At 39.2% G+C, this 23,851-nt stretch overlaps 2 protein-coding genes across 2 annotated transcripts in view; one reads left to right on the top strand and one right to left on the bottom strand.

Moving 5' to 3' along the window:
• Positions 1-727: 727 nt before the first annotated feature.
• On the bottom strand, positions 728-16,323 carry LOC136447715 (oncoprotein-induced transcript 3 protein-like). The gene is made up of 7 exons (XM_066446757.1): positions 16,189-16,323; positions 14,886-15,002; positions 14,065-14,204; positions 13,353-13,482; positions 12,389-12,477; positions 11,640-11,841; positions 728-834 (listed from the first exon to the last, which is right to left on the bottom strand). Exons 1-7 carry the CDS (start codon positions 16,244-16,246, stop codon positions 728-730), a joined length of 843 nt encoding a protein of 280 aa, XP_066302854.1. The 5' UTR covers positions 16,247-16,323.
• A 1,870-nt stretch (positions 16,324-18,193) lies between these two features.
• The window catches only part of LOC136446901 (ubiquitin carboxyl-terminal hydrolase 40-like), a 34,761-nt gene continuing 29,103 nt past the window's right edge, over positions 18,194-23,851 (top strand). The window contains exons 1-5 of the mRNA XM_066445547.1: positions 18,194-18,482; positions 20,734-20,801; positions 21,828-21,941; positions 22,593-22,718; positions 23,303-23,341. Of these exons, the coding sequence (XP_066301644.1) occupies positions 18,284-18,482; positions 20,734-20,801; positions 21,828-21,941; positions 22,593-22,718; positions 23,303-23,341 (546 nt within the window). The 5' untranslated portion in view covers positions 18,194-18,283. The remainder of the gene's footprint in view (positions 18,483-20,733; positions 20,802-21,827; positions 21,942-22,592; positions 22,719-23,302; positions 23,342-23,851) is intronic.

Raw genomic sequence — 23,851 nt, 5'->3', positions numbered from 1 at the left:
AAGTTTCCAAACTTTTTGTGCTGAGTGTATGAAGCGTTACCAAATGTAATCAAGTTTGTTTCTAAGTCGTGGTATGTGTAACATGGTGGTGTTAAAAAGTGGCAGAAATTCGAAAGGGAATAGTATTCACTTGAAATAGAATTGATTTTTTTTAAATTCTTGATATCAAAATTTCACGTGATTTAATGAAAAGCTACAAGACATACTAACAACATGTGAAACCTGAACAGTTCTGACGACAATTTGACATGTCACGATGTACCTGTTTCAGACGTGCATACAATAATAGACTGATACTTGATAACCTTTACACCTACTTGATGTTCCACAGATCTTCTATGCAATAGTACTGTAGACCGCTTGGTGGAAAATAAAGGGCAGAGGTCAAATGTGCAGCCATTGTGTTTTGGCTGATTTATAATCTGCAAAATCCAAGCAATATGTAGTTACAAATCGAAAAGAACTTTTGTTATTTCGTTAAAGAGAAGTTGATCAACTGATATGATTCATGCAAATGAGAACCCGTTTACATAATCAATGAGAAGTAGTTATGATATGTCGCCCGAGAAAGTCAGCATCATTTGGCGAACGTATGAGATCGTGTGTGTGTGTGTGTGTGTGCAAAGTCTCTTGGCGTGGCCGGTATTCTAGTGACCAAACAATGTCACATACTATTCTTTTATACTTTGAATGCCAAACTACGTATACAGAGCATCCTCAAATAGTACTACGGTACACAGGAGTAGAGCCCAGGTCCATCGTCCCTACACTTCAGTCCCATCGGACAGGACGAGACAGAACAGCCGAGCAAATTCTGCTCTGCCAGGCGGCCATCTGGAAATATAGGGGGAAAGGTTAACAACACCATGAATTTAGTGGTGTGTAATTAATGTCAAAAGGCACTTTGCTGCACATAAGCCGGTTTTGTACATCTATATATATATATATATATATATATATGTATATACATATATCATGTAAAAACATGTATATTTAGGGACGATGACAGCATATACATGTACGAAAAAATGTATCATTTCCAAATATTTCAGCAATAGAACTTTGATGTGCATGTATATGTGCATGTAGTAACAAGTCAATGGTAGCGCTCTATATATCACTTTTAGTGATAACTGCTATTTCAGAATCTACGGAAATGCACAGTTGAAGATAATTGTGTATATATGCATTTGTATGATACCTTTCATTGCGCATGTCAGTGATCCGCCATTATCCACACAGTTCCAGTTGAAGGGGCATGGGTTCGGGTTGCACAGGTCCGAGTCTAGAAGAAAATCATCATGTCTATTCGATCGAACCTTATTGTATGACAACTGAAACGTATTTGATCTTTTAAATTACATTTATAATGATGAATATAAAACAAATAACCAGACTCTGACGGATACTATATTGCATTTACTGCTTTACTCTTCTCAAAATATTTTTATAATAGGCCTATCCGCGAGAGGTATTTTGAATCTTAAATTTCTGTTATCAAGTTTTTAGCTAATGATAAATCAGCTAATGTTACATGCACAAAAATAACTTCCAACATCAGCTCTTATAATTCCGATTAATAAGGCCGTCACATTTAACAAAACGGTAAATTAAAAGCTTTAACAAAAAGTGGTTTATTAGTATTTATTTTCAATGTAGCGGTCTTGAGAGTTGATGCACATGTAAGGCCATGTTGATTTGATATAATGGATGACATTCGAGCACGCATTATTTTTCGTTTCATTTTTAAAAAAAGTGTTCGACCATACTGTAAATCAGTTACAAAATGAGCAAACATGCTGTGAATTGCAAAACAAAAAAGATATCAGAGAACGGATACTTACACGTTCCAGTACCTCATAACTTCGCCAAATTATATTAATCTTTATTATCTATGCCGAGGAACTCGGAGTAGATTATGTTTTCGGTTGAGCCGGATGTTGTGTGGGTCTGTATGTATGTCAAGAGCATAACTCGGGAAACCTTTAATAGATCTTCATGATATTTGGTAGGTGTGTAGTGGTTGTGCAAAGGAAGGTCAAGTTCAAAAATCGTCCACCTGGCGTTTTCCAACAGTACTGCAGCGGACTTTTAATTTTTCTGTGTTTGTATGTAGGCAAAAAAAGTGACGGAAACGTTGATGAATCTCAATGATTTTTGGTAGGTAGGAAGAGATTGTGAAAACGGAGGTCATAAAAATGATTCATCTGGTGCTTTCCTACACTACTGCAGCAGGCTTTGTGTGTGTGAGAGTTTGTATGTCGCCAGCATAACTCGAGGAGCTGTTGACGGTTGTGCATGATATTTAGTGGATAGTTAGGGGTGTCAAAGAGGAAGGTCAAGTTCGATAATGGGCCTCCTAGCGGGTATATGAGGTACTGCTTCGGAGCTTCAACGTTTGAGCCAAATTTTATGGAGGCGTCAGGTTCATGATTTTTAGGTAGTATATAGCTTCTGGGACGGCAAGTGAGTGGTGTGAATTATGGCCCCCTAGCTGCTCGTTTGGAACTGCAGTTGGCGTTTTTGTTAATATCTTTGGAGACGAATAACTTCAGCAGGGATTGACGGATTATCATAATCTATGGCATGTGGATAGTTTCGGTGATGCTTTACATAATTGAATACTTGTCATGCAAATAAGACGATAATTTGCATAATAAATGAGGAAAGTTTATCAATCCGCCAAAAGCTTGTAGTCAAATTTCATGCAAGTGCTATGGTAATGATTTTTAAGTGGTGTACAGCTCTTGGGGCAGGTAGTAACTGATGTAAGTTTAGACCCCCTAGTGGCTTGCTTAGAACTGCAGTGGGCTTTTTTGATGTTACCTTTAGAGGTGAATAACTCGGGTAGGGTTTGATGAATTTGCATTGCTTTGGACAGGTAGGTTATTGAGGTAATGATTAACAAATATAGACGTATGAAATTGTAATCAGGGTCTAATTAAGTGGTGAAATAGGCTTGTTTATGATTGCGTTTAAGTACCTTTTGTTGACCTATATTCAAGGACAACACCTGCTTGTCAGCAGGCCTGTGTAAATTAGATTGATGCTCTCTGGTGATCTCACTACCACCGTCCAAACTACTCTCCCGCTGGGACGGAGCTAAATCAACAAACACAGGAAAGGTCAGGCCCTGTGAGGGACTATGTCAACCAGATGGTCCTGACGTCGTACCTGATAGGGAAACACTACTTCATTCAGCCACCTAAAGCACGCAACAACGAACTTGTCTTCCAATTTAGTCTTCATACGAGGTCAAAGTTCGGAATTCCTCCCACCCTATCATCGCTACCTACCGCCCGGGAGGGGAACTGCCGTCACCGAGAAATTGTCCTTCCTTGGCAACACGTCTTGGGTGACCATGGAAGAAATTAGAGATTCCTCCACCAATGATCTGATGGCTAAGGGAATCATTCAAAGAATCGATGTTTCAGCTACCACATGCGTTTCTGAGGCACTGGTTTGTTGTGTCCAGCAGGAGTCAGGACTAACGAGCCCGGTAAATTATGTTACCAACGTGAGGTGCACAGGAGACAGGAGAGGGGCAAAGTACACGGACTATCCTATTGTGCGAGCAGGGGGGTAACGTTCATCAGTACGCAGGACTAGAGAGTCTGTCTGATCTTTTTTTTTTTTTTTTTAAATCTTTCTTTATTCACGTTTTAACAAAAACAAAGAAAAGCATGGCAGTTTACAAAACAAAACAAAGCACATGAGATACCACAAAATCAAAACATAAAATCCGGGAACAAAATAGTTGGTACTGAAACCCCTAATGCCCATATATGATACACATATATACACATATACCTATATATTTAGAGAGATATACATACATACATATATATATATATATATATACATATAGATCTCACAAAGATGCATACATATAATAATATTTGCATACATATAATAATATAGATGCATACATATAATAATATACATTTAATAATAGATGCCTACATATAATGATATAGATGCATACAAATAGTAATATATAATATTTATTCACAACGAACAATTAAATTTCCATCATTTGTCAAGAAAAAACTGTATTGAATTTTCCCCACTTCCCCCTATGTTTATGTAATTTTCCTTGTCTGTTTGCAATATTCAATTCTAATTTATAATAGAAGGAAACAAAGGATATAAAGGCTGGTAAATTCAATGAATAATTGCGATGTTTAAAGACAAATATCTTACCAAGCAGAATAATAACATTCGACAGAACCGGGCAACGATCACTTAAGATACCGAAAATTATACTAAGTGCATTAATATGCAAATGAATATCAGTGATTTCGAAGAACCAGTCGTCCACCTGTCTCCAAAAATGTGCAGTTTTATGACAGTTCCAAAATAGGTGGACAACCGTTTCTTCTTCCTCTTTACAGAGACTACACAAGGGGGAGTCTATCAATCCCCATAGATATAGTGTTTTGTTACATGGTAAAAATTTGAATAACAATTTGTACTGAAACATACGGCTATTGGAATCTATGGATATTTTATAGGGCAAACTATACACATCACGCCATGGTAGCGGGGTGTCAAAATATTCTTCCCATGAAACTTTAACTTTTTCAGAAGTTCCCCATAAGCTGGCTTCATTCATGAAAAATAGGTAGAGACATTTATTAATTTTACAGTTTCGAAGCCAGCCTATGTTTCTACACACAGGGAGACATACAAACAAACTTGGAGAGTTCTGTTTCAGCATGGCTTTCCAAATAGAAGGGATAGCCGAAATAAGTTGGCTATATTTGAATTCGGAAAATACATCCCCAAATTTTTTGATCAGATCATTATATGATAAGAACCTATTTTCTAAGTCCAAGATGTCATTTACAAAAACAACCCCCCTACTAAGCAATACCTGAGAAAAAAATGGTTTTCCACTGACAGTTATATTTGAATTTAGACATAAAAGCTGTTGTTTTACCTCAACCGCCCCTCGGGTGGTCTAAGTTGGAACCTCAACCAAGCCTGTATTACATGCGTAAAAAAGGTACTTATAGGTGATCTTTTCCCCATAAGAGATTCAAAATCAGCATTTTTAAGCTGAGAAAAAGGAAACAAGTTTGTGCGAAATATAGAACTAGATAAGAAGATAAGCTTGGAGCAAAACCAATCCTTATTCAAGTACAGTTTTGGTAACCAAGAGCCTTTCAAGGTTGAATCTACAGCCCGCAAGTTTCTAAGCTTTAGCCCCCCTTGTTCATAAGCGGCATACAATGTTTTCCTTTTAACCCTCTCGGGTCCATCTCCCCATAGAAATTTAAAAATCTTTTTCTCATATCTATCAAAGAAGGTAGGGGGAGGGGACGGAAGAGAGGTTAGTAGAAATATAAATTGAGGTACAATTAAAGTATTGACCAAAATAATTTTGCCCATAAGGGTTAAAGATTTAGATTTCCATAGCATTAATATCTTGTCAATCTTTACAAATTTTCGATCAAAGTTACTTTCCATGATATCAGAAAAAAGTACTGGAATATGAATTCCAAGAATGTCGACAGGACCATCTGTCCAAAGTATCGGCAAAGAGCACGGTAAATAAAAGTTTGTACCATTTAACGAGCCAATCCTCAATATTTTACATTTATCAAAATTAGGGCATAATCCTGATAATAAGGCAAATTTTCTAAATCGTTGACCAATGCATACAGACAGCCAAGTTCTGGAGTAAGAGGGAAGTTGGAATCATCCGCATATTGAGAGACTTTAGATTTAATTCCAAAAGTATCTAAGCCTTTAATTTCTATGTTATTTCTAATTTTTATAGCGAGCAATTCAACTCCTAAGATAAAAAGATATGGAGATAGGGGGCAGCCTTGTCGAACTCCGCGGGACAGGTTAAAAGACTTAGAGATATAACCGTAATTTATAATTTTGCTAGAGATATCGTTATAAAGAATTTTTATCCATGTTATAAAAGATTTCCCAAACCCAAAGTATTCTAGTGCTTTTACAATGAAGTCTAATCTAATAGTATCGAAGGCTTTTTCAAAATCTGCAATGAAAATTAAACCGGGCAATTCATTTCTCTCATAATATTCCATAATTTCTAAAATTCTCCGTATCTTATCGCTAATACAACGCCCCTGTAAAAAACCAGTTTGGTCATAAGATATCAAATTAGAAATAACATGTTTCATACGAAGGGCGAGACATTTGGATAACACACGTGTATCACAATTAAGTAGGGTAATAGGGCGCCAATTCTTTATATATGAAGGATCTTACTCCTGTCCCGAAGGATCCTGCTTAAGTATCAGCGAAATAAGGCCTACTTTTTGTGTGTCAGATAATTGATTTTTTCCGTAAGAAAAGTTAAAACACTCTAGCATGGGCTGCTTTAAACAATTAAAGAAAGTTTTGTAAAATTCTATCGGGAGCCCGTCGAGACCCGGAGCTTTCCCGGAGGCAAAAGAAGTAATTGCGCTCTTCAATTCTTTTTCAGTTATTAATCCTTCACATTTTTCACGCTGCTCAGCAGATAAAGAAACAGGTTTCAATTTAGGAAAAAAGGGTTCAAATATCCTGATCTATTGACATAGGTGGTTCCTTAAATGAATAAAGGCTATGATAAAAGTTGGCTTGTTCCTCAAGAATATGCAAAGGATTAGTTTTAACCTGCCCATCTGCTGTGATAAATGTAGACATATTTTTCCGAGCTTTGTCTTTGGTGACTAAGTTCATAAAAAATTTAGTACATTTTTCCCCTTGTTCCATCCACTTGGCTCTTCTGCTGGTGATTATATTATTAGATTTTATTTGATACAACAATACTAATTCTTGTTTCTTTTCCTGTAACTTATCGAATATGTTTGCATCTGAACGAGTATCTAGCTCCTCTTGCAGGCTGCAGATTTCACTTGTTAAGGAAAGTTCCGTTTTTGTACGTTGTTTATATTTCCAAGAAGAATATTTAATAATGTGTCCACGAACACAGCATTTAAAAGTGTGCCACACGACATGCGGATTTGCAGAACCCTCATTATAACGGAAAAAGTCTGTTATAAAATCTGAAGTTTCTTTAACGAAAACTGAGTCCCTTAATAAGTCTTGGTTAAATCTCCAATATCCTTTACCCCTGGGCATTGGTGAGGTAATAAGTGATAGTCCAATAAAAGAGTGATCAGATCTAAAACTATCTTCTATTCTAACGTTCTGTACGGAGGAAACTAACGAAAAGGAAATTAAGAAATAATCAATACGGCTAGCCTGAAAACGACGTCTCCAGGTGTATCGTCTTTCCGTAGTATTTTTGTGTCTATAAATGTCTAATAAGTCTAAATTTACACATAAAGAATTAATAGCTTGGCGAGATTTAGGGTGGTAATTGAAAAGTCGATGTCCGGTTCTGTCCATATCTGAGTTTAGAACAGTATTGAAGTCTCCTGCGGCAATATTATATAATGCAGGATCAATGCAATTATGTATAGTTGATTCCAAGTTTGTGAAAAAAGAAGGGTCGTCAGAATTGGGGCCATATATATTAATCAAACAGAAGCGCATAGAATCTAAAGAAATATCCAACACAATCCATCGACCGGAGTTGTCACTCAAGGTCTGATGGATTGTATAGGAGACACTTGCATTGAAAAGAATCATTACTCCTCTACTATTACTTAAGCCGTGGTTGAAAAATATTTGTCCCCCCCATTCTGACATCCATTCTGTTTCAACAGACATTAAAGAGTGGGTTTCTTGTAGGCAATAAATATGACAGTTTTTATCTTTTAACCATGTAAATATTTCATTTCGCTTCCTGCGGTCACCCAGTCCATTACAATTATAACAACCAATATTAACTTTAGGCTGGGTCATGGAAAAGGTACATTATAACATATATTATATAGAAATGAAAAAGGAGTGGGCGACCACAGGAAGCAAAAATTTAACTTCAACACACAATGCAAAGTACTTATGTTGTATCTACTAGGCAATAGGGGTTTGTCAACACATTTACATTTAAGAAAACAGAGACACAGATTGACATGCCATGCACATAATGAAACATGATCCATGAAAGTATCTATCTTTCTACTACAAAGCAACTATTCAATGGTCTACTTATCTATTCTCTAATTACTTTAGAAATACAGGAGTCCACAACTAATAACAACAACAAAAACGCCAAGGTTCACTATACTGATATGTGCTATTCTCTACTTCCATGCCAAGAGTAAGAATACACAACATATCCATAAAACTAATGTATATGATATTAAGTCATTTTGCAGCAAGGAAAAGGAAACATCAGAGAACCTAGTAAATATCATAAGTAGTTTGTCCCTTCTTTGTTGCTTGAATGGTAAGCCAGGGACCAAAAGACACACACAAAAAGAACAAGAGAAGAGGCAATTCAGATTCGGTCTGTTCTCCTCTAAGCTCTAATTACTTTAGAAATACAGGAGTCCACAACTAATAACAACAACAAAAACGCCAATGTTCACTATACTGATATGTGCTGTTTTCTACTGCCATGCCAAGAGTAAGAATACACAACATATCCATAAAACTAATGTATATGATATCAAGTCATTTTGCAACAAGGAAAAGGAAACATCAGAGAACCTAGTAAATATCATAAGTAGTTTGTCCCTTCTTTGTTGCTTGAATGGTAAGCCAGGGACCAAAAGACACACACAAAAAGAACAAGAGAAGAGGCAATTCAGATTCGGTCTGTCTTCCTTGAAGAAGAAAAAAGAACTGAATCTCCTCTAAAGAAACTAAATCATGACTTTCTAGTGACTAGTGTAGCAATTAGTGAATAGAAATTCTACTCACCAAATGCTTCTTGTCCCTAATTATCAGCATCAGTACATGAAGTCAAGGGAAAACAAAAAAACCATCTGACCTCAGGGACAGTCAACCTCTTGTGCCAAGGGTTCAAAAACATTAGTCTTCTTGACCTCTGGTTGTAGCTCGGGTGACTGTGAAGCCTGTCGTTTAGCGAAGAACTTCCGGCGTTGTTGTGTCTGTTGAGTCTGTCTGATCTTTAGTGCGATACTTTTTCTGCTGGTCACTCTCACTTTCACTGTCACTCTGGTTTGAAAAACCCCTCAAAGTGATCATCATCTGACACGGTCTCAGCATCGCCGTTAACGTCTGTGGTTGTGTGCGATGTTTGTGGTCCCGGATTTTTGTAGTCAGCATAACTCAAGAATGGATGGATTATGACGATACTTGGTCATGTTGGTACGAGTATGACTATGTGGGCAGGTATTGGGAAGACGAAGGTCAGGGTCGATTTTGGGCCCCTGGTATGTGACCCTGGTACTTCAGCAGAACTGAACGTGCTATGGTCTTGATCCTTTGGTGTCAGGAAGCTTAAGCTTGTGATGTAAGTAGAATTGTTGTAGCTTTGGGCCCCCTAGCAGCTTGCTCTTGATCTGCAGTGACATTTTGTCAAAATATCCTAAACAAGAATAACTGAACACAGCCACCAAACTTCAAGTCTCTTGACTATTGGTATAATCCCCTGAATATTCGGCGAAGATATGTGTTCGTGGAACTCTAGTTATATGTTTGAACCATGTATATGTACTGATATATGTCATAAAATCTTATTAGGAGTTATTATGACTTAAACGATCAACTTCTCCCCTCTTGACCTCAATGAAAAGCAGCATGCAGGCCGATTTGAGCTTCTCATGAATAAAAAAGGTTCAAACAATTACAAACAAACAAACTGCATTGATTATATATGAGGTCTATTTGCATAGTTATATCAGTTGATCATCTCTAATCATTTCTTCATCTTACTAACACCCGTCCACATACCAAATATCATTAAGATCCATCAACAACTTCTTGATGTTGTTCACAATCAAACAAACAAACAAGCACACACAGCATCGTGTGGCGCAATCGGTAGAGTGTTTCGCCCAGAACCGAGAGGTCCCGGGTTCAAAACCCCGATATGCCCCGATGTTGTGCCCTTGGAGAAGGCACTTTACACGACTTTCCTCACTCCACCCAGGTGTGAATGGGTACTGACTTTGGTTGGGGAAGGTCGTATTGAGGTAACCTGCTGGCGCCGAATGGCAGCCTCCCAGACCCTTGCGACAGTTCCTCAAAGTGCAAGTGTGGAGCAAATATGTATCTGTTCTGTATTATATGATTGTAAACCCTGCAGCAATTCAGCACTGGCTACCATTGCACGGGTAATTTCTGGCCAATAAACCATTATTATCTTCGCCGAGTACTTGTACTCGGAGAAGATTATGTTTTCGGTTGAAAAATCTGTTGGGTGGGTCTGAATGTATGTCAGGAGCGTAACTCAAGAAAGCTTCAATGAATCTTTATGATTTTTGGTAGATGTGTAGTGGTTGTGCAAAGGAAACTTAAGTTCGAAAATGGTTCACCTTGCGTTTTTCAACAGTACTGCAGCAGACTTTACTTTTTTGTGTGTTTGTATGTAGGCAAAAAAAGTGACGGAAACGTTGATGGATCTTCATGATTTTTTGCAGGTGTGTAGATGTTGTGAAAACGGGGGTCAAGTTCAAAAATGGTTCCCCTGGTATTTTCCGTTGGTACTGCAGCGGGCTTTGTGTGGATGTGTATTTGTATGTCGCCAGCATAACTCGAGAAGCTGTTGATGGCTCCGTATGATATTTAGTGGATGGGTAGGGTTTACAGAAAGGAAGGTCAAGTTCGATAATGGGCCTTCTAGCGGGTACCTAAGGTACTGCAGCAGAGCTTCAAAACTTAGGGGCATATTTTCTGAAAGTGCTATGGTCATGATTTTTGTGTGGTAGATAGTTCATGCCACAGAAAGTAAGTTCTGTAAATTTTGGCTCCCTAGCGGCTTGTTTAGAACTGCAGTGGGTGTTTTTGTTTTGACATTCGGACATGAATAACTTGAGAAGGGGTCGACAGGTCGTCGTGATGTTTGGTATGTAGAGAGCTCAGATGGTGCTTTACATTATCAATGACTAATTATGCAAATCAGGAGCTAATTTGCATAATTAGTAAGGAAAGTTTGTTAACCTACTGCATTTCAGTTGGACATGGGACAGTGTCAGGTCATGTAAACAGATGGCCTTGCATAAACGTACATGTAGGTCAAATAAATAAACTATTCTCCAAGCAGAGGTGTCGGTCCTGCTGGTTTAACGCGTTCAGTTTAGGCATTTTTGTTCAACACGGTTGGCGACATAACGAAATAGGGACAAAATAAAAAGCCCAGCAGGACAAAAACACCTAAAAACACGTCAACCACCAGCCAGATTTATTCTATTCATATATATTGACTGTACTATTTCATCATCACTTTCAACTTACAACACTGCAATATTGAACCTTTGTGGCCCATATAATATCAACATACTCATATTTTTTCATGACCAGTTATAACATATATCAGCACACTCTACACATATACTAGTCCTGTACCACCAAATGATTTTTAACCATATCTAGACTGGACTCATTCGCCCCATCATAACTTCCAAATGGTATGGTGCATGATCAAATTTGCAGAGGGTGATAAGCACGTAAATATTAATCACTCTCCATGATAAGCCTTGATTATTTGGCGAAGACAATTTGTTCGTGGAACTCTAGTTATTATTATTACAGCCACGAAAACATTGGCGAACTGCAAGGTAATAATTGGAATACATTACCTATTGCAGCAGCCGGACCGCTGTAGGAGCAGTGGACGGCGGGCGATGTGCTGCCAGCCCAGTGGCTCACATTGCTGCTGCCCCGGATGAGATCAGCCACAAAACTCTGCGTCGCGGCGTCCCCGATTAGAGCCAGACTCCCTCCTAAAGCGGCACATTCTTGGGCAGAGCTTTCGTAATCTCTGGTGACATCTTGTGACAGCTTGTAGCACAACGAGTTGTAGACTGGTGGCGAAGGCACGTCTTCATACATACGTAATGATACCATTATTACAGACAATTGTATTCGGCCCTATGTTTGGTAACTAATAGAAATGTTTTGTTTTTTTAGCACATAACACGAATGAAACCATTTCGTAACAGCAGAGAAGAGGAACATGCCTGGTAGACCAGAAATCTTTATGATTTTTTGTGGGTCTTCCCAAAAACGTATCGTTGTTCAGACGTATGATCATAACAATTACGGCTGATAATAACATACATTAACAAGGAAATAAGATCGAACAAAATAATTTTTTCATAGATATACATTTAGTAACTATAAGGAAAATCCATGGACAAACTATAGCTAAATAATGAAATGATACAATCAAATGAAACATGAAATTTAACACAAATAAAAAATCTACTCTGCAAAAGACTATGTAGTGCAACTATGTACATGTAGTTAAGTTGAACAGTCTTTGGTGGACTTTCTAATGTCAATGCACTTTCATATGTTACGCTAGTCTTTACGTATACTGTCTTACATTCATAGAGATGTAGACATATAGGATACCTGTGATTGCAGTGGTTGTGATCATCGTTGTTGTGACAACTGTTGGGCCAGCTCCGTTTTCTGTGGGAACATGTTGATATCATAAATACATGTTTGTATACCTAATACTATAACGCGAGGGCTATAACGCGAGGGCTTGTGTGAAGTAGAGATCCATTGAAAATAGAACACAGCCAAGCTTTGTTCCAATATAATACAAAAAGTTAGCACATCGAAATTTGGACTGTCCTATTACAGTCTTTCATAATAAATTGTTTAGTAACATTGGACGAACAAAAGAGGAATGCATGATTCTTTTCAAGACAATTGAACAAAACTACACTTAGATTATAGATTATGTAAAGAAGGCCCCAATTTGCATGATTTTTGTCTAATAATTATAATATTCAGCTTTGTTTACTTTCAAATGCATCAAGTATGAAACTCCCGCTATGGAATTGCAGTATATTTCATTGATTATGCAAGTGATGTCTTCATTTGCATAATTGATCTATAGATATTCATATCTTTCTCAGTTACGAATGTTGCATATTTGAGAGTCCTCGTCGTCGTCTTCATCATCATCATCATCGTCATCATCATCTCCATCATCATCATCATCATCATTATCGCCATCATCATCTCCATCATCATCATCATCATCATTAATATCATTTTTTCTCTAAGCCCACAAAGAAAATACTATTCTTCTGTTAACTACCAGAAAAAAACACATTTTAGAAAAGGTGGGACATTACGTCTTCCATTGCTTACAAAAAGAGAAGTCAAACCCTTCACTAGTTAAAGACAATTACGTTTTTTTAATAATTTAGTTTAGCCGCTTTTATACTTATTTTGTACCCTATTCTTTTATCTACGTTATTTGCAATTAGCCTTCGGGGGGCAGGAATTTGCAATAAACGTATTATCTATTATTATCATTAAAAACTCCATACCGACACAGTAGCCGAGGTTACAGGTAGGAGGTGATATCAGGTGGTAGAGGTAGAACCCCCCCGGGCAGGCCGCGACCTGGATGTCCCACCTCCAGGCGCAGTGATAGTTCTCGTCCCTGTACGCGCACACCTTGATGAAGACAGAAGGAAAATATCCAGGCTTTGCATGATGCACAAAATGACTAATAAACTTGTGGACGTACCGACTGATAAGTACCTGATACCAGCTCAGAAAAGGAGAAGAAATCATCGTCATACCTTTAAGTACCAGGGTTATCAACCAAGGATTGATGTGTTCAAAAATTCGTATTTTCCCAGAACCATAGTAACGTTAGAATGGAACTCGTTGTCATCAAATACTGTAGGAACATCTTCACTGAATAGCTTTACGGAACGATTGCAGTCAGATGTGAAAAAGTTAGGCCGTTCAGTGTAATATAACCGCCGAGTGCCTGCGAAGCTGGTGTGTTACGCCGAAGGGCGGTTATACCGGCTATATAGATACAGATACAGATAACGTTACATCAGCATAAATACATGCTCGCACGGCGTTAAACAGGCGGAGAAAAATTTACAGACCATGCATTTCTATTTAGAAGAGCTGATATTTCTGCCCATGGGTTTAACATTTGGCTCTGTCCGCGCGGTTTTATTCTAATTAAGATAAATACGTTTTGAATGAATTGGACGTTAACTGGTCACGTTACGTTACCTGACGCGTCACCACTCCGTCAGCGGCGGTCGGGTGCACACCGTTCAGCCACACCGGCGCGAAGGTGCCGCACAGATACGTGGAACCCGGGGCGGCGGTAGGCAGCTGGTTTCCAGCCGGTCCAGTAAAACGGTACCAACCTTCGGTGCAACAGAGAGAGAATTGCATTGTAAACATTTGTCTATTTTAGGAGTAAGAATGGGTACGTTGGCGCACTCTATGCTCTCTATATTTGCGACGTTGCATTTATGTGCCTTTTTTAATAGTATCTGTTTTTTTACCTTTGCCAGAAGGTTAGGTTTTGGTGGCGTTTGTGTGTGTGTGTGTGTGTGTGTGTGTGTGTGTGTGTGTGTGTGTGTGTGTGTGTGCGTGCGTGCGTGCGTGCGTGCGTGCGTGCGTGCGTGCGTGTGTGTGTGTGTGTGTGCGTGTGTTGTGTGTGTGTATTTGTGTGTGTGTGTCTGTCTGTCTGTGCGTCTGTCTGTGTGTCTGGGAATAGGATAACTCGAATGGATTGTCTTGATATTTGGTATTTGGGTACGTCATTTCGAGATTTCGAAATGATTAGATTTTGAGTCCCCATAGCGGCTTGTAATGGTACTGCAGCAGAAATTCCAGTTCTTATATATCTTTTAATCCAAGGAGGTTATATAGACCTCCTTGTTTAATCTAAAGGCGGTACGCCACCAAACTGGAGTGGGAGATGATTTTTAATTGTTTTGTTATATTGATTAATGTGTGTTCAGTAGCGCTGTCGATATAAGTTCTATCAATCATGTACAGTGCCTTGTCCATATTTTATCATATCTGATATTAAAAAACACCTTCGGTTAGACCAGTCGAGGCGTCATAGCCTGGTGTGTCGCAGTGGCGATCGGAGCCTGTAATGTAAGTTACACTCCGCCAGGCGTCGTCTAACACCGAGTACTGGTCACACGGTCCTGCAGAGAGAAATAAAAAATTAGGCCGGATGCGGCGACTGAGATCATCTGATTTACTGTTCACGTCACCCCACTCATTGGTTGTTGGAAAATACACTCTGTTCGTGAAATTTCGAGATATTTTGTACATTGTGCAATTCACATAGGTTTTATATTGTAACTATTTCAATCCATGAATGTGGTGTAATGTGTGTAATGCAAGTAATGCTGTTAACTTATCAGTAAGTAAGACGTGTAAACATAGATCAAACACGGTATGTTTTTTTACGAACGTAGTATGTTGTCTAAAGTAACAGTTCAGCCGTCGGCTGCCATGTGGCAATTACTGTTTAAAGGAATTTTAATTGAATTGAATAAACCATTATTATGAGACAATTTGTTTGTATTGCATACCCGGTAAACCGCCTCATGGCGTAACACACCAGGTTTGCACTGAAGACTACAAGCTGCATATCCGGACAGATTTATTTGATCCACCCACACCGGGAAGGACCCATACTCTTTTCGATAAGTGCGGTGGGTTCTTTAACGTGCTCGAGGTGTAGCTCTCCTCAAACACGGGACCTCCATTTAACGTCATATCCAAGGGACGTCCCTAACCGAAGCTAGGTACTCATCAGTACACCTGAGTGAAGTGAGGAAAGGGCACAATATCGGGGCATATCGGTGGTTTCGAACCCGGGACCTCTCGGTTGTGGGCGAAACAACCTACCGATTGCGCCACACAATACGTGAGCGTGTCCGGTGTTTTTTTCTAGTTCGTCAGGATTATACAACTTCTCCAAATGCACAGCGTAGAGTGATTATTGGGTATTCATTTAGCGCTATAAGGACCGAGAACCAAATGAAAATACAAATGCAACATTAGAAATCAATTCAAGGAGAGAAAATGCATATTTTATGGTTAAGGCCAAAGTCTTGTTTTCAATTACAAAAGCCTTCTTCAAACAAACAATAAATATACATTCCCGTGCTACCGGGCACCTATTAACCAAATCACAGGTCATTTTAATGCTTTAATATTCTTATGTTATGACCGGGTTTGGAGGGGGGGCATAAAGTCAATGAAATCATTTATACACCTATTTCCAAAACAAAAGGGAAGCTGAAAAACCCTTCTTGAGTCAAAATGCGAGATTGAGATCGATGTATATGACACAATGTATTTCAACAAAAAGAACTTTACCTGCATGGGTCCAAGTGAACATGATAAGCATCAGGACACATACAGTCACAGTCATCATAGCAGGGGACTGAAAATATGACTTGAGCGAAAAGAGGAAATTAAGAACGTAGGACCTTCCCTATCGCCGTACGGTATGAGGACTTGTAGTCAAGTCTACGGCCACAAGATATAGTTATAACGAGTTTTCCTAGATACAATGTAATACAAGCTTACGTAAGCATGCTGATGCCTGTAATGCAATGTTTACCCAAAACTCTTTCAACAGCTGCAAACATGCCTGTGTCTCGACGCACATGTTGGAACATTCAGAACTAGAGTTCCACAACCTCAAACATTCGCCAAATGGTCTTGACCTTCGTGACTGATGTATGTAGAGTGGTTTTCATTGGTTATGCAAAAAACGTCCTCATTTGCATAGATCATGTGAGTTAATTATCTTCTCCACCCAAAAAACAGAAGTTGTCCAACGTAGGAAAGAAACGGATCCTGCAGTTCCAAAACGCCGCTAGAGGGTCCCAACTTACACCACTCACTCTCTGTTCCAACAGCTACCTACCACTTAAAAATGACGACCCTCGAATTTTCTAATTTGCACAACTTGCATTTAATTGTGTACATCTCTGTTTAGGCTTCATGCATGCCCAAAATCATGGATTCCCGCCCCTGCTTTAACAGATTCCAAAATGATCAGGGAAAATTTTATTCCCCTTTTTTTCACTTGATAATCAGAAAACGAAGTGATAAACTTTATCAAAATGGAGCCATGTTGGACCGGTATACAACCTTGTAAGACACTCAAGTACGTGAAATCATGACTTGTGGGGGCGATCGCCCCGCCGTGAAAGTCATTTTTTTAGATTTCATTTCATTGCGATCAACAATAACTTGATTTAATGCTAGATGACTGATATCTACTACTAACGTGTTATCCCATTGGTTTTGGTGACGAACATGCTACACCTGAGACCCAAATTCACCGACACAAGATTTCCTCTCTCTCTCTCTCTCTCTCTCTCTCTCTCTCTCTCTCTCTCTCTCTCTCTCTCTCTCTCTCTCTCTCTCTCTCTCTCTCTCTCTCTCTCTCTCTCTCTTTCTCTCTCCCCTCTCTCTCTCCCTCTCTCATTCTATCCCTACATATCATTACACAACTTACTCGTGTTATTATGCCTGTATATTAAACATCACAAGAGACGGCATCATGTGAATATATGAAAATGAAGGAAATTCACACATTTCTTCGTATCCTCTACTTTTTTTGCTATTGCCTTTCATCGGCCTGTTGGTCTAGACTCTGGAGGTATGATACTCGCTTCGGTGCAAGTGGTCCCGATTTCAAATCCCGGACAGTTCTTGCCAAAAAGTACGTCTTCTCTCTTCTTTCGGTCGAAGCTACGTATACCGCGTTCGTCATTCTTTAAGGTTTGAACCACTCACACCGGGTAGGCCTAGGGCTCCTACTCTCTTCGATAAGCTTAAGTGTGGTGGGCTCTTTAACTACTCGATGTGCAGCTTTTTTTTTGTACGTGTGCACGGTACCTCCGAAAAGCATGGTTCCTTCTTTTCACGTCCCACCTGAGGGACGTCCCTAACCGAAGCTAGGTACTCATTTTCACCTGAGTGAAGTGAAAAAATTAGGTGTAAAAGTCTCTTTCCCAATAACAACACCCAAGCACTGGCCAGGAGTTTGAACCCAGAACTTCTTGATTCCTGAACTAACACATTATTCGCACGATTCACAACAACAACAACAACGATGGTTGCATGAATAAATCATTACATTGGTAGATCTCTTTATCTTGATCTGGTACTGGGCAACACGCCTCTTGTTGGGGTAAAGCGCCCAGGAGAACTAGATACCACGCAGCATTTGAACTGCGTTAAACCAAGGACAATATATAACCTATATGTATATAATGTCCTTGGTTCAACCACGTGTCACCATTTTAGCACGTCTATAAATTTGAATTTCGCGCCACTAGTTTCACCCAGCAGACGACACTTCCCGCACAGGACGACGGGATACAAACATGGCCGCCTAGTACTTCTCAGATGTGCGAACTTGGTCGAGTTGAAGTTTCCATCGCGTTTTACCAACATGTTTGGCAACCTGTTTGAAGACGAAGAGGGGGGAGGGTTGACAGAACCCCCGGGGCCCCCGGGAGCGCGGAAATGTGGTCCCAAGCCGCCCCCACCCCCTAGGAGAGGCACGGGACTGTGCGGTATCCGGAACCAAGGAGCGACTTGCTACCTTAACTCACTGTTGCAGACATTGTTGTTTACTCCGGAATTTCGAGGTAAACTTTGACCAAGTCTCTTATATCTGGTCTTTCGTTTTCACATTCTAAAAATTCTAGGTAGATTTTGTAGGTTACGTTTGTATGTCTTGTACAGAAGCTATAAACTATTAGAAACTATCTCGTGATCTGGATTTAATAACAAGAAAATATTATTATTACACACTTTTATTTGGGTCAGGAATATAATTCAAATTGCTTTGTTTAGAATTACGTTTTTTCCTCTGACACTGGCTTCCTGTTGTACATCTTATAAACTGGTAAACCATACTAGTAGATGTGTTATGGCAAGCTATAACGGCACTGAACCTTAACGACACTTTTGAGAAAATGCAGCGCAGAATCATAAATCAACAAGCGACCATGTGAGTATTTCAGTAACAGTTGGGTGCATTATGTGTAGCGCTTCCCCAGTCATTACTGCACATGTATAAGTATTCTGATTATTGAGCTGTAGCTGGAAAACAAGGCTTGAAAATAATAATAATTTTATTTGCAAGTTCTTGCCCGAAGGCTAATTGCAACATGAAACAATACATAGCAAGGGTATACTGTACAGATAGTGCGAGTTAACAATGTTGACTAGTAGAACACATGGCTATTCTAAAAAACTACTACGGAATGCAATCTACGCTACGAAAATAGCATCACTCATAATGAAGTCCCTTGGGAATTATGTTCCAAATAGAACCTTAATCCGACACAATACAATAGTGAATTTGTTTATCCTTGATATTGCTCTATACAATTAAAGCTGTTTGTCAATCTATCCGTCAACCAAAAGCCAGTTACACTGAGGTAAAGTGTACCATATCACTGTCGACACAATTGTCGACTGCTGTGAACTAGTCATCAACCATCGACCTAAAAATGTTATGGCTGCTCTCCCTCCCACGACATGCCCTACATGATGAAAACATGTCAAATTTTCCTGACCTTCCAACCAGAACATGTTTTCTTCAGAACCTTACCATTGCACATTTTTATGTTGCCTACTTTACTGTATTTTAGAAGCAATCAAAAGATTTTGCATAACAGCGCCAGGTCTTAACTTACAGGGGAGTACTGAAAAGTGTCGGATTAAGGTTGCGTCGGATTAAGGTTCAGTGACGTTAGTGCAAATATGATTTTCAAATTTTAATTTTGATTTTCAAATTTGACCGATAATGTTAGATCCAGACTTTAGACGTTGTCATTTAAGGCCGAAGTGCGTTATCATGTTTTTATGGGCTTGATACTTTTGTCCTTTTAGATGAGGACATGTGTATGAGGGAGCTTAATGCGTCAAACCTCTATCATTAGTACACGTAAAAGAATGCAACTTATCGAGAAGAATAAGAGTGACCCAATTGCAAGCCATAGTACAGATGAAGCCACTTAATTGCACCTCGGATAAACGCACCTTCCATTTAATTGCACCGAATCCCAATATCCAAAACCGGTTCCCATTCACTGCATTGTTAGTGACTCCACATATCTGCACCGCGCATGGTCACCAATGCCGGATAACTGCACCAATTTTTTTCAAAAATCCTCGACAAGTTAACTGAAAAGGTGCGCTAGAATCGGCAAACGCGGTACAAATGAGCCGATACAGGGTGCGAAATACCTGGTTGCACGTTGCACAGCAACAAGATTTCAGTTGGTGCAAGTTAATTCCAAACCCAGGTAGCGCAGTGTGCAACCTTATATTTTGAGCCAAAGATCTCACTCGGGGCCCTGGAAGCTCACAAAACACAGTGTCACTCTCATAAAATTCGGTACATCTTCAATTGAAATAAATAAATCAACACTTTTTCGTTTTAAACCATCCAAAACCCTTCATAGATCGTGGAATTTGAGCTGAAAAAGACGAAAACACACTGCCCTCGGCTAAACAAGATGTTGTTAGGTCAATGGGAACAAAATACTATCTAATTCATATTTTGAAATATTAGTAGTATTATACGCTACATACAAGCTTAATTTGATGAAATCGCTGAATGTTGCTGGAGCAACCTGAAATTTGGATGTGCAACCTAGCATTTGCCCTAGGTTGCAACATGGGCAACCTGGCTCAAAAAAGTATTTCGCACCCTGCGATACCTGCCGGTGTAAAGATGCAATACCGCCAATATGTTTAAAACTGTCTTGAGTAACAAAAGAAGGTGGTCTCCATTGACAGTTACGTTGATAGGAATCGTATGGGAGGTCCCGGGCGGGTCAACCGTAATCAGTAACCAAGTTTTAGTTTCAATTGCTTGTTTTCCAGAGTCCCTGTTCCAGTTAGGCCCTGAGGAGCTTGGCAGCCTTACAGACAAGGACAAACCAGGGGCAAAGGTTGGTGTCATATCCTAAGGACTTTTTTGGCATCACCTCAGGGGAGAAGCCTATTCTTTCAGTCATGTCTAACTTGCCACATCCTTCAAATTCATAATATTTACTGTTGTATTGCAGTAACACTAACAGGTTAGATTTTTGAAATTAAAATTTTTTTTTAATGAAGAAATTTTTTCCTAAAAAAAAAGTCAAGTCAAAGAAAAAAATGAAAACTGTAAATGCAGAAACGGTGGTTTTATGTTGGTGAGCTCTTTACCGCAAACTTAAAACCACAGCGAAAAGCCGTTCCATTGTGTGACGGTAGCGCTACTATTGTTGCAAACGCGAACTCAAAACCACCGCAAACACTCCATTTTCTCCCAACCACAAAGTTACATCCCGCGAACATTTCTGCATTTACAGTAGTCAAACCTGCTTTTAGTGACCACTCAAGTCATAGCAGACAGGTGGTTGCTATAGACAGAATTCTTAACGTTTTAGTTAGTTGGAAAAATTGTTCAAGTGACTACAAAAAATCACCAGGCCACAATAGACAGGTGGTTTTCATGCAGAACTCTGGCTGTATCATATTATTACTTCCCCATATATTTCGTAAAGATTTCTTTTTTTGGCCATGTTGATTTCATTATATTGATGACAAATACACACGCGCCCATTACATATGTACAAAGCAGCTGCAAAAGTATCAAATATATGCCATAAATTGCTTAAAACTTTAAAAGTATAGGAAGACAATACTAACATCGTAGAATGCAATCAATTCCAAAGTCAAAGAAAAAGATGTGAAGAAATGACAATGAAGAATCTATCATTCGCTATAATACTATACCCTTTGTGTGTAGTCGTTTGTTCAACCTTCCTGACCACATGATTTCATAATGATGGCAACCTTTTTTTGCCAATCTTTTCTTTTTAAATCGCATGCTTGCATCAGTTTTGGGGTATCACCCATATAATCAAATCAACATGGAGGGATGTTAAAAAAGTTACCATGTGAAATGTTTGAACTATGACCTTTGTACCCAGGTGAGGGTAATCCCTATCCAGCTGCAAAGACTGTTTGCCAAGCTGCTATTGGTCGATCAGGAGGCCTACAGCACCACTGAACTCACAGACAGTTTCGGATGGACCAATAACGAGGTACGTTACAAACACGTCACAGATACTAGAATTTTACTCGATGTTTGGCAGAAATGCTGTATCCATAGCTGCCTAGTAGTAGTAATACTGTAAATGCAGACATGTTTGCGGTAGTTTTATGTTTGCGGGTTTCACGGTGAGCTCTTCACTGCGAACTTAAAACCACCGCCCTCCTACACCTTCTCTATTTGAAATGAAGCATTGTGTACTGTACATTGTACAGTATTCTACAGTGACTATATTTCTAGTTCCATGAGTGTGTGATTTTTGTCCAGGACACGATCTGCACACTACGTGCAGTATTGTAATATTCCGATTTTTCTTAGATTCTGTTCATGAAATAATGTACTGTTAAAAGGCACACTAAGGGTTAAGGTGACACTTATTTGTATGTAATTCTACAGGAGCTTTAGCAGCATGATGTTGAAACTTTTGACCTTTCCCCTAGCACACCAAAAGTTAAGATATATATATGCCTATATCTTTGTATACAGGAGCTCCAACAACATGATATGCAGAAGTTATTATAATACTAGATCCTGTTCAGTGCTATAGAGAGCCCCCTTGTTTGGACTTGGGAGTAACAAACCTGTCCCCTAGCACAGTAAATGTTGTATAATACCAGCCCTACATTTAAATCTTTGTATACAGGAGCTTCAACAACACGATGTGCAAGAGTTAAGCCGTATCCTGTTCAGTGCTATAGAGAGCTCCCTTGTTGGGACATCGGGACAAGAACTTATTGCTAACCTGTACCACGGCACCTTAGTCAACCAGGTAAAGTACTTATTGTTTTCTTCCTCCCAAAAACGAAATGCAGACATTACTTTGCCCCAAGGGAGTAAAGGGGTAGTACTAGTAGAGTTCATGTGTGTTTGTAAGTATGTGTGTGAGTATGAGTGTGTGTATGTGAGTGTGTGTTACTTTGTGCTTGAATGTATACATGTGTGTGTGTGTGTGTGTGTGTGTGTTGCTTTGTTCTTGTGTTTGTGTCTGTTCGCTTGATAATGAGTACACATGTCTTTGTGTATGTGTGTGTTTGTGTGGAAATATGTGTGTATGTGTGTGTTTGTGTATCTGCGTTAGTGTATATGTACATGTATGTGTGTGTGTGTGTGTGTGTGTGTGTGTGTATGTATGTGTGTACTGTAGTGTATACATTCTGCCAGTATACAAGGTAATTTCCTTCAGAGGGTGCTTACAGCCTAAGGGGGTGAAGTCTGCCATCTCTGATTGTGCTCATTGCAGTAACTGTTTCAGTTTACAGTATATAATCTGGAATTGATATTCTGCTACAATCCGTGGATATTTTTGTTGTAATGATGATCTTTTGACATATCTTCCGTTGTTTTTTCATCCAGATCATATGTGGTGTATGTGGAAGGATCAGCAAACGTGAGGTAGGATTTTTTTACGTTTCAGACTTGAAGTCCCATGTCAGTGCTTAAAGGATGGTAAAGCAGTTATATGGCAAAAAAAGTGGAAATAGATAAATGCTGAAATCTTTATGGTACTGACATTTACTAACACTGTTTAGCACATTTGTGCAATAACTTCATACTTTGAGCTTTTAAAACCAAACAAAAATGAGCCTAATGATGATCCCTTAGTTTTGCAAGGCCACAAAAACTCCAGCGAAATCGCGCAACTCAATCGTTTTGCCGATCAATTGTAAGGTCACAGTGTGTGACGTCAGGTCTCGGCATTTCCAAACCAAAGTGAATAGGGCTTTTCAATATGGCTTTCCTGAGGATGGATTTAGAGGAATTTTATGACGATTACGTTTTTCGCCGTCAGTCTTTGGCTGGGTTTGGCGAGGTTTGGGCAAATTCCGGTGGCGTATCTTGCTGCTGGTATTCTCCTTTACCTCTACACATGCCAACATACATTCACACACACTCACTCTCCGT

This window comes from Branchiostoma lanceolatum, chromosome 13, assembly GCF_035083965.1.
Source record: "Branchiostoma lanceolatum isolate klBraLanc5 chromosome 13, klBraLanc5.hap2, whole genome shotgun sequence".
NCBI classification, from domain to species: domain Eukaryota; kingdom Metazoa; phylum Chordata; class Leptocardii; order Amphioxiformes; family Branchiostomatidae; genus Branchiostoma; species Branchiostoma lanceolatum.
The sequence above is the reverse complement of the archived record's forward strand: the minus strand, read 5'-3'. Positions and strand labels throughout refer to the sequence as shown.

What these genes read in the sequence shown, in the direction of transcription:
- LOC136447715 (XM_066446757.1), bottom strand. Translation starts at nt 16,246, where the DNA reads ATGATGACTGTGACTGTATGTGTCCTGATGCTTATCATGTTCACTTGG. An exon ending in CTCGACTGGTCTAACCGAAG is followed by an intron (nt 14,205 to 14,885) that starts GTGTTTTTTAAT and finishes GTTGCACCGAAG; the next exon opens with GTTGGTACCGTTTTACTGGA. An exon ending in ATGTCTACATCTCTATGAAT is followed by an intron (nt 11,842 to 12,388) that starts GTAAGACAGTAT and finishes TTGTGCTACAAG; the next exon opens with CTGTCACAAGATGTCACCAG.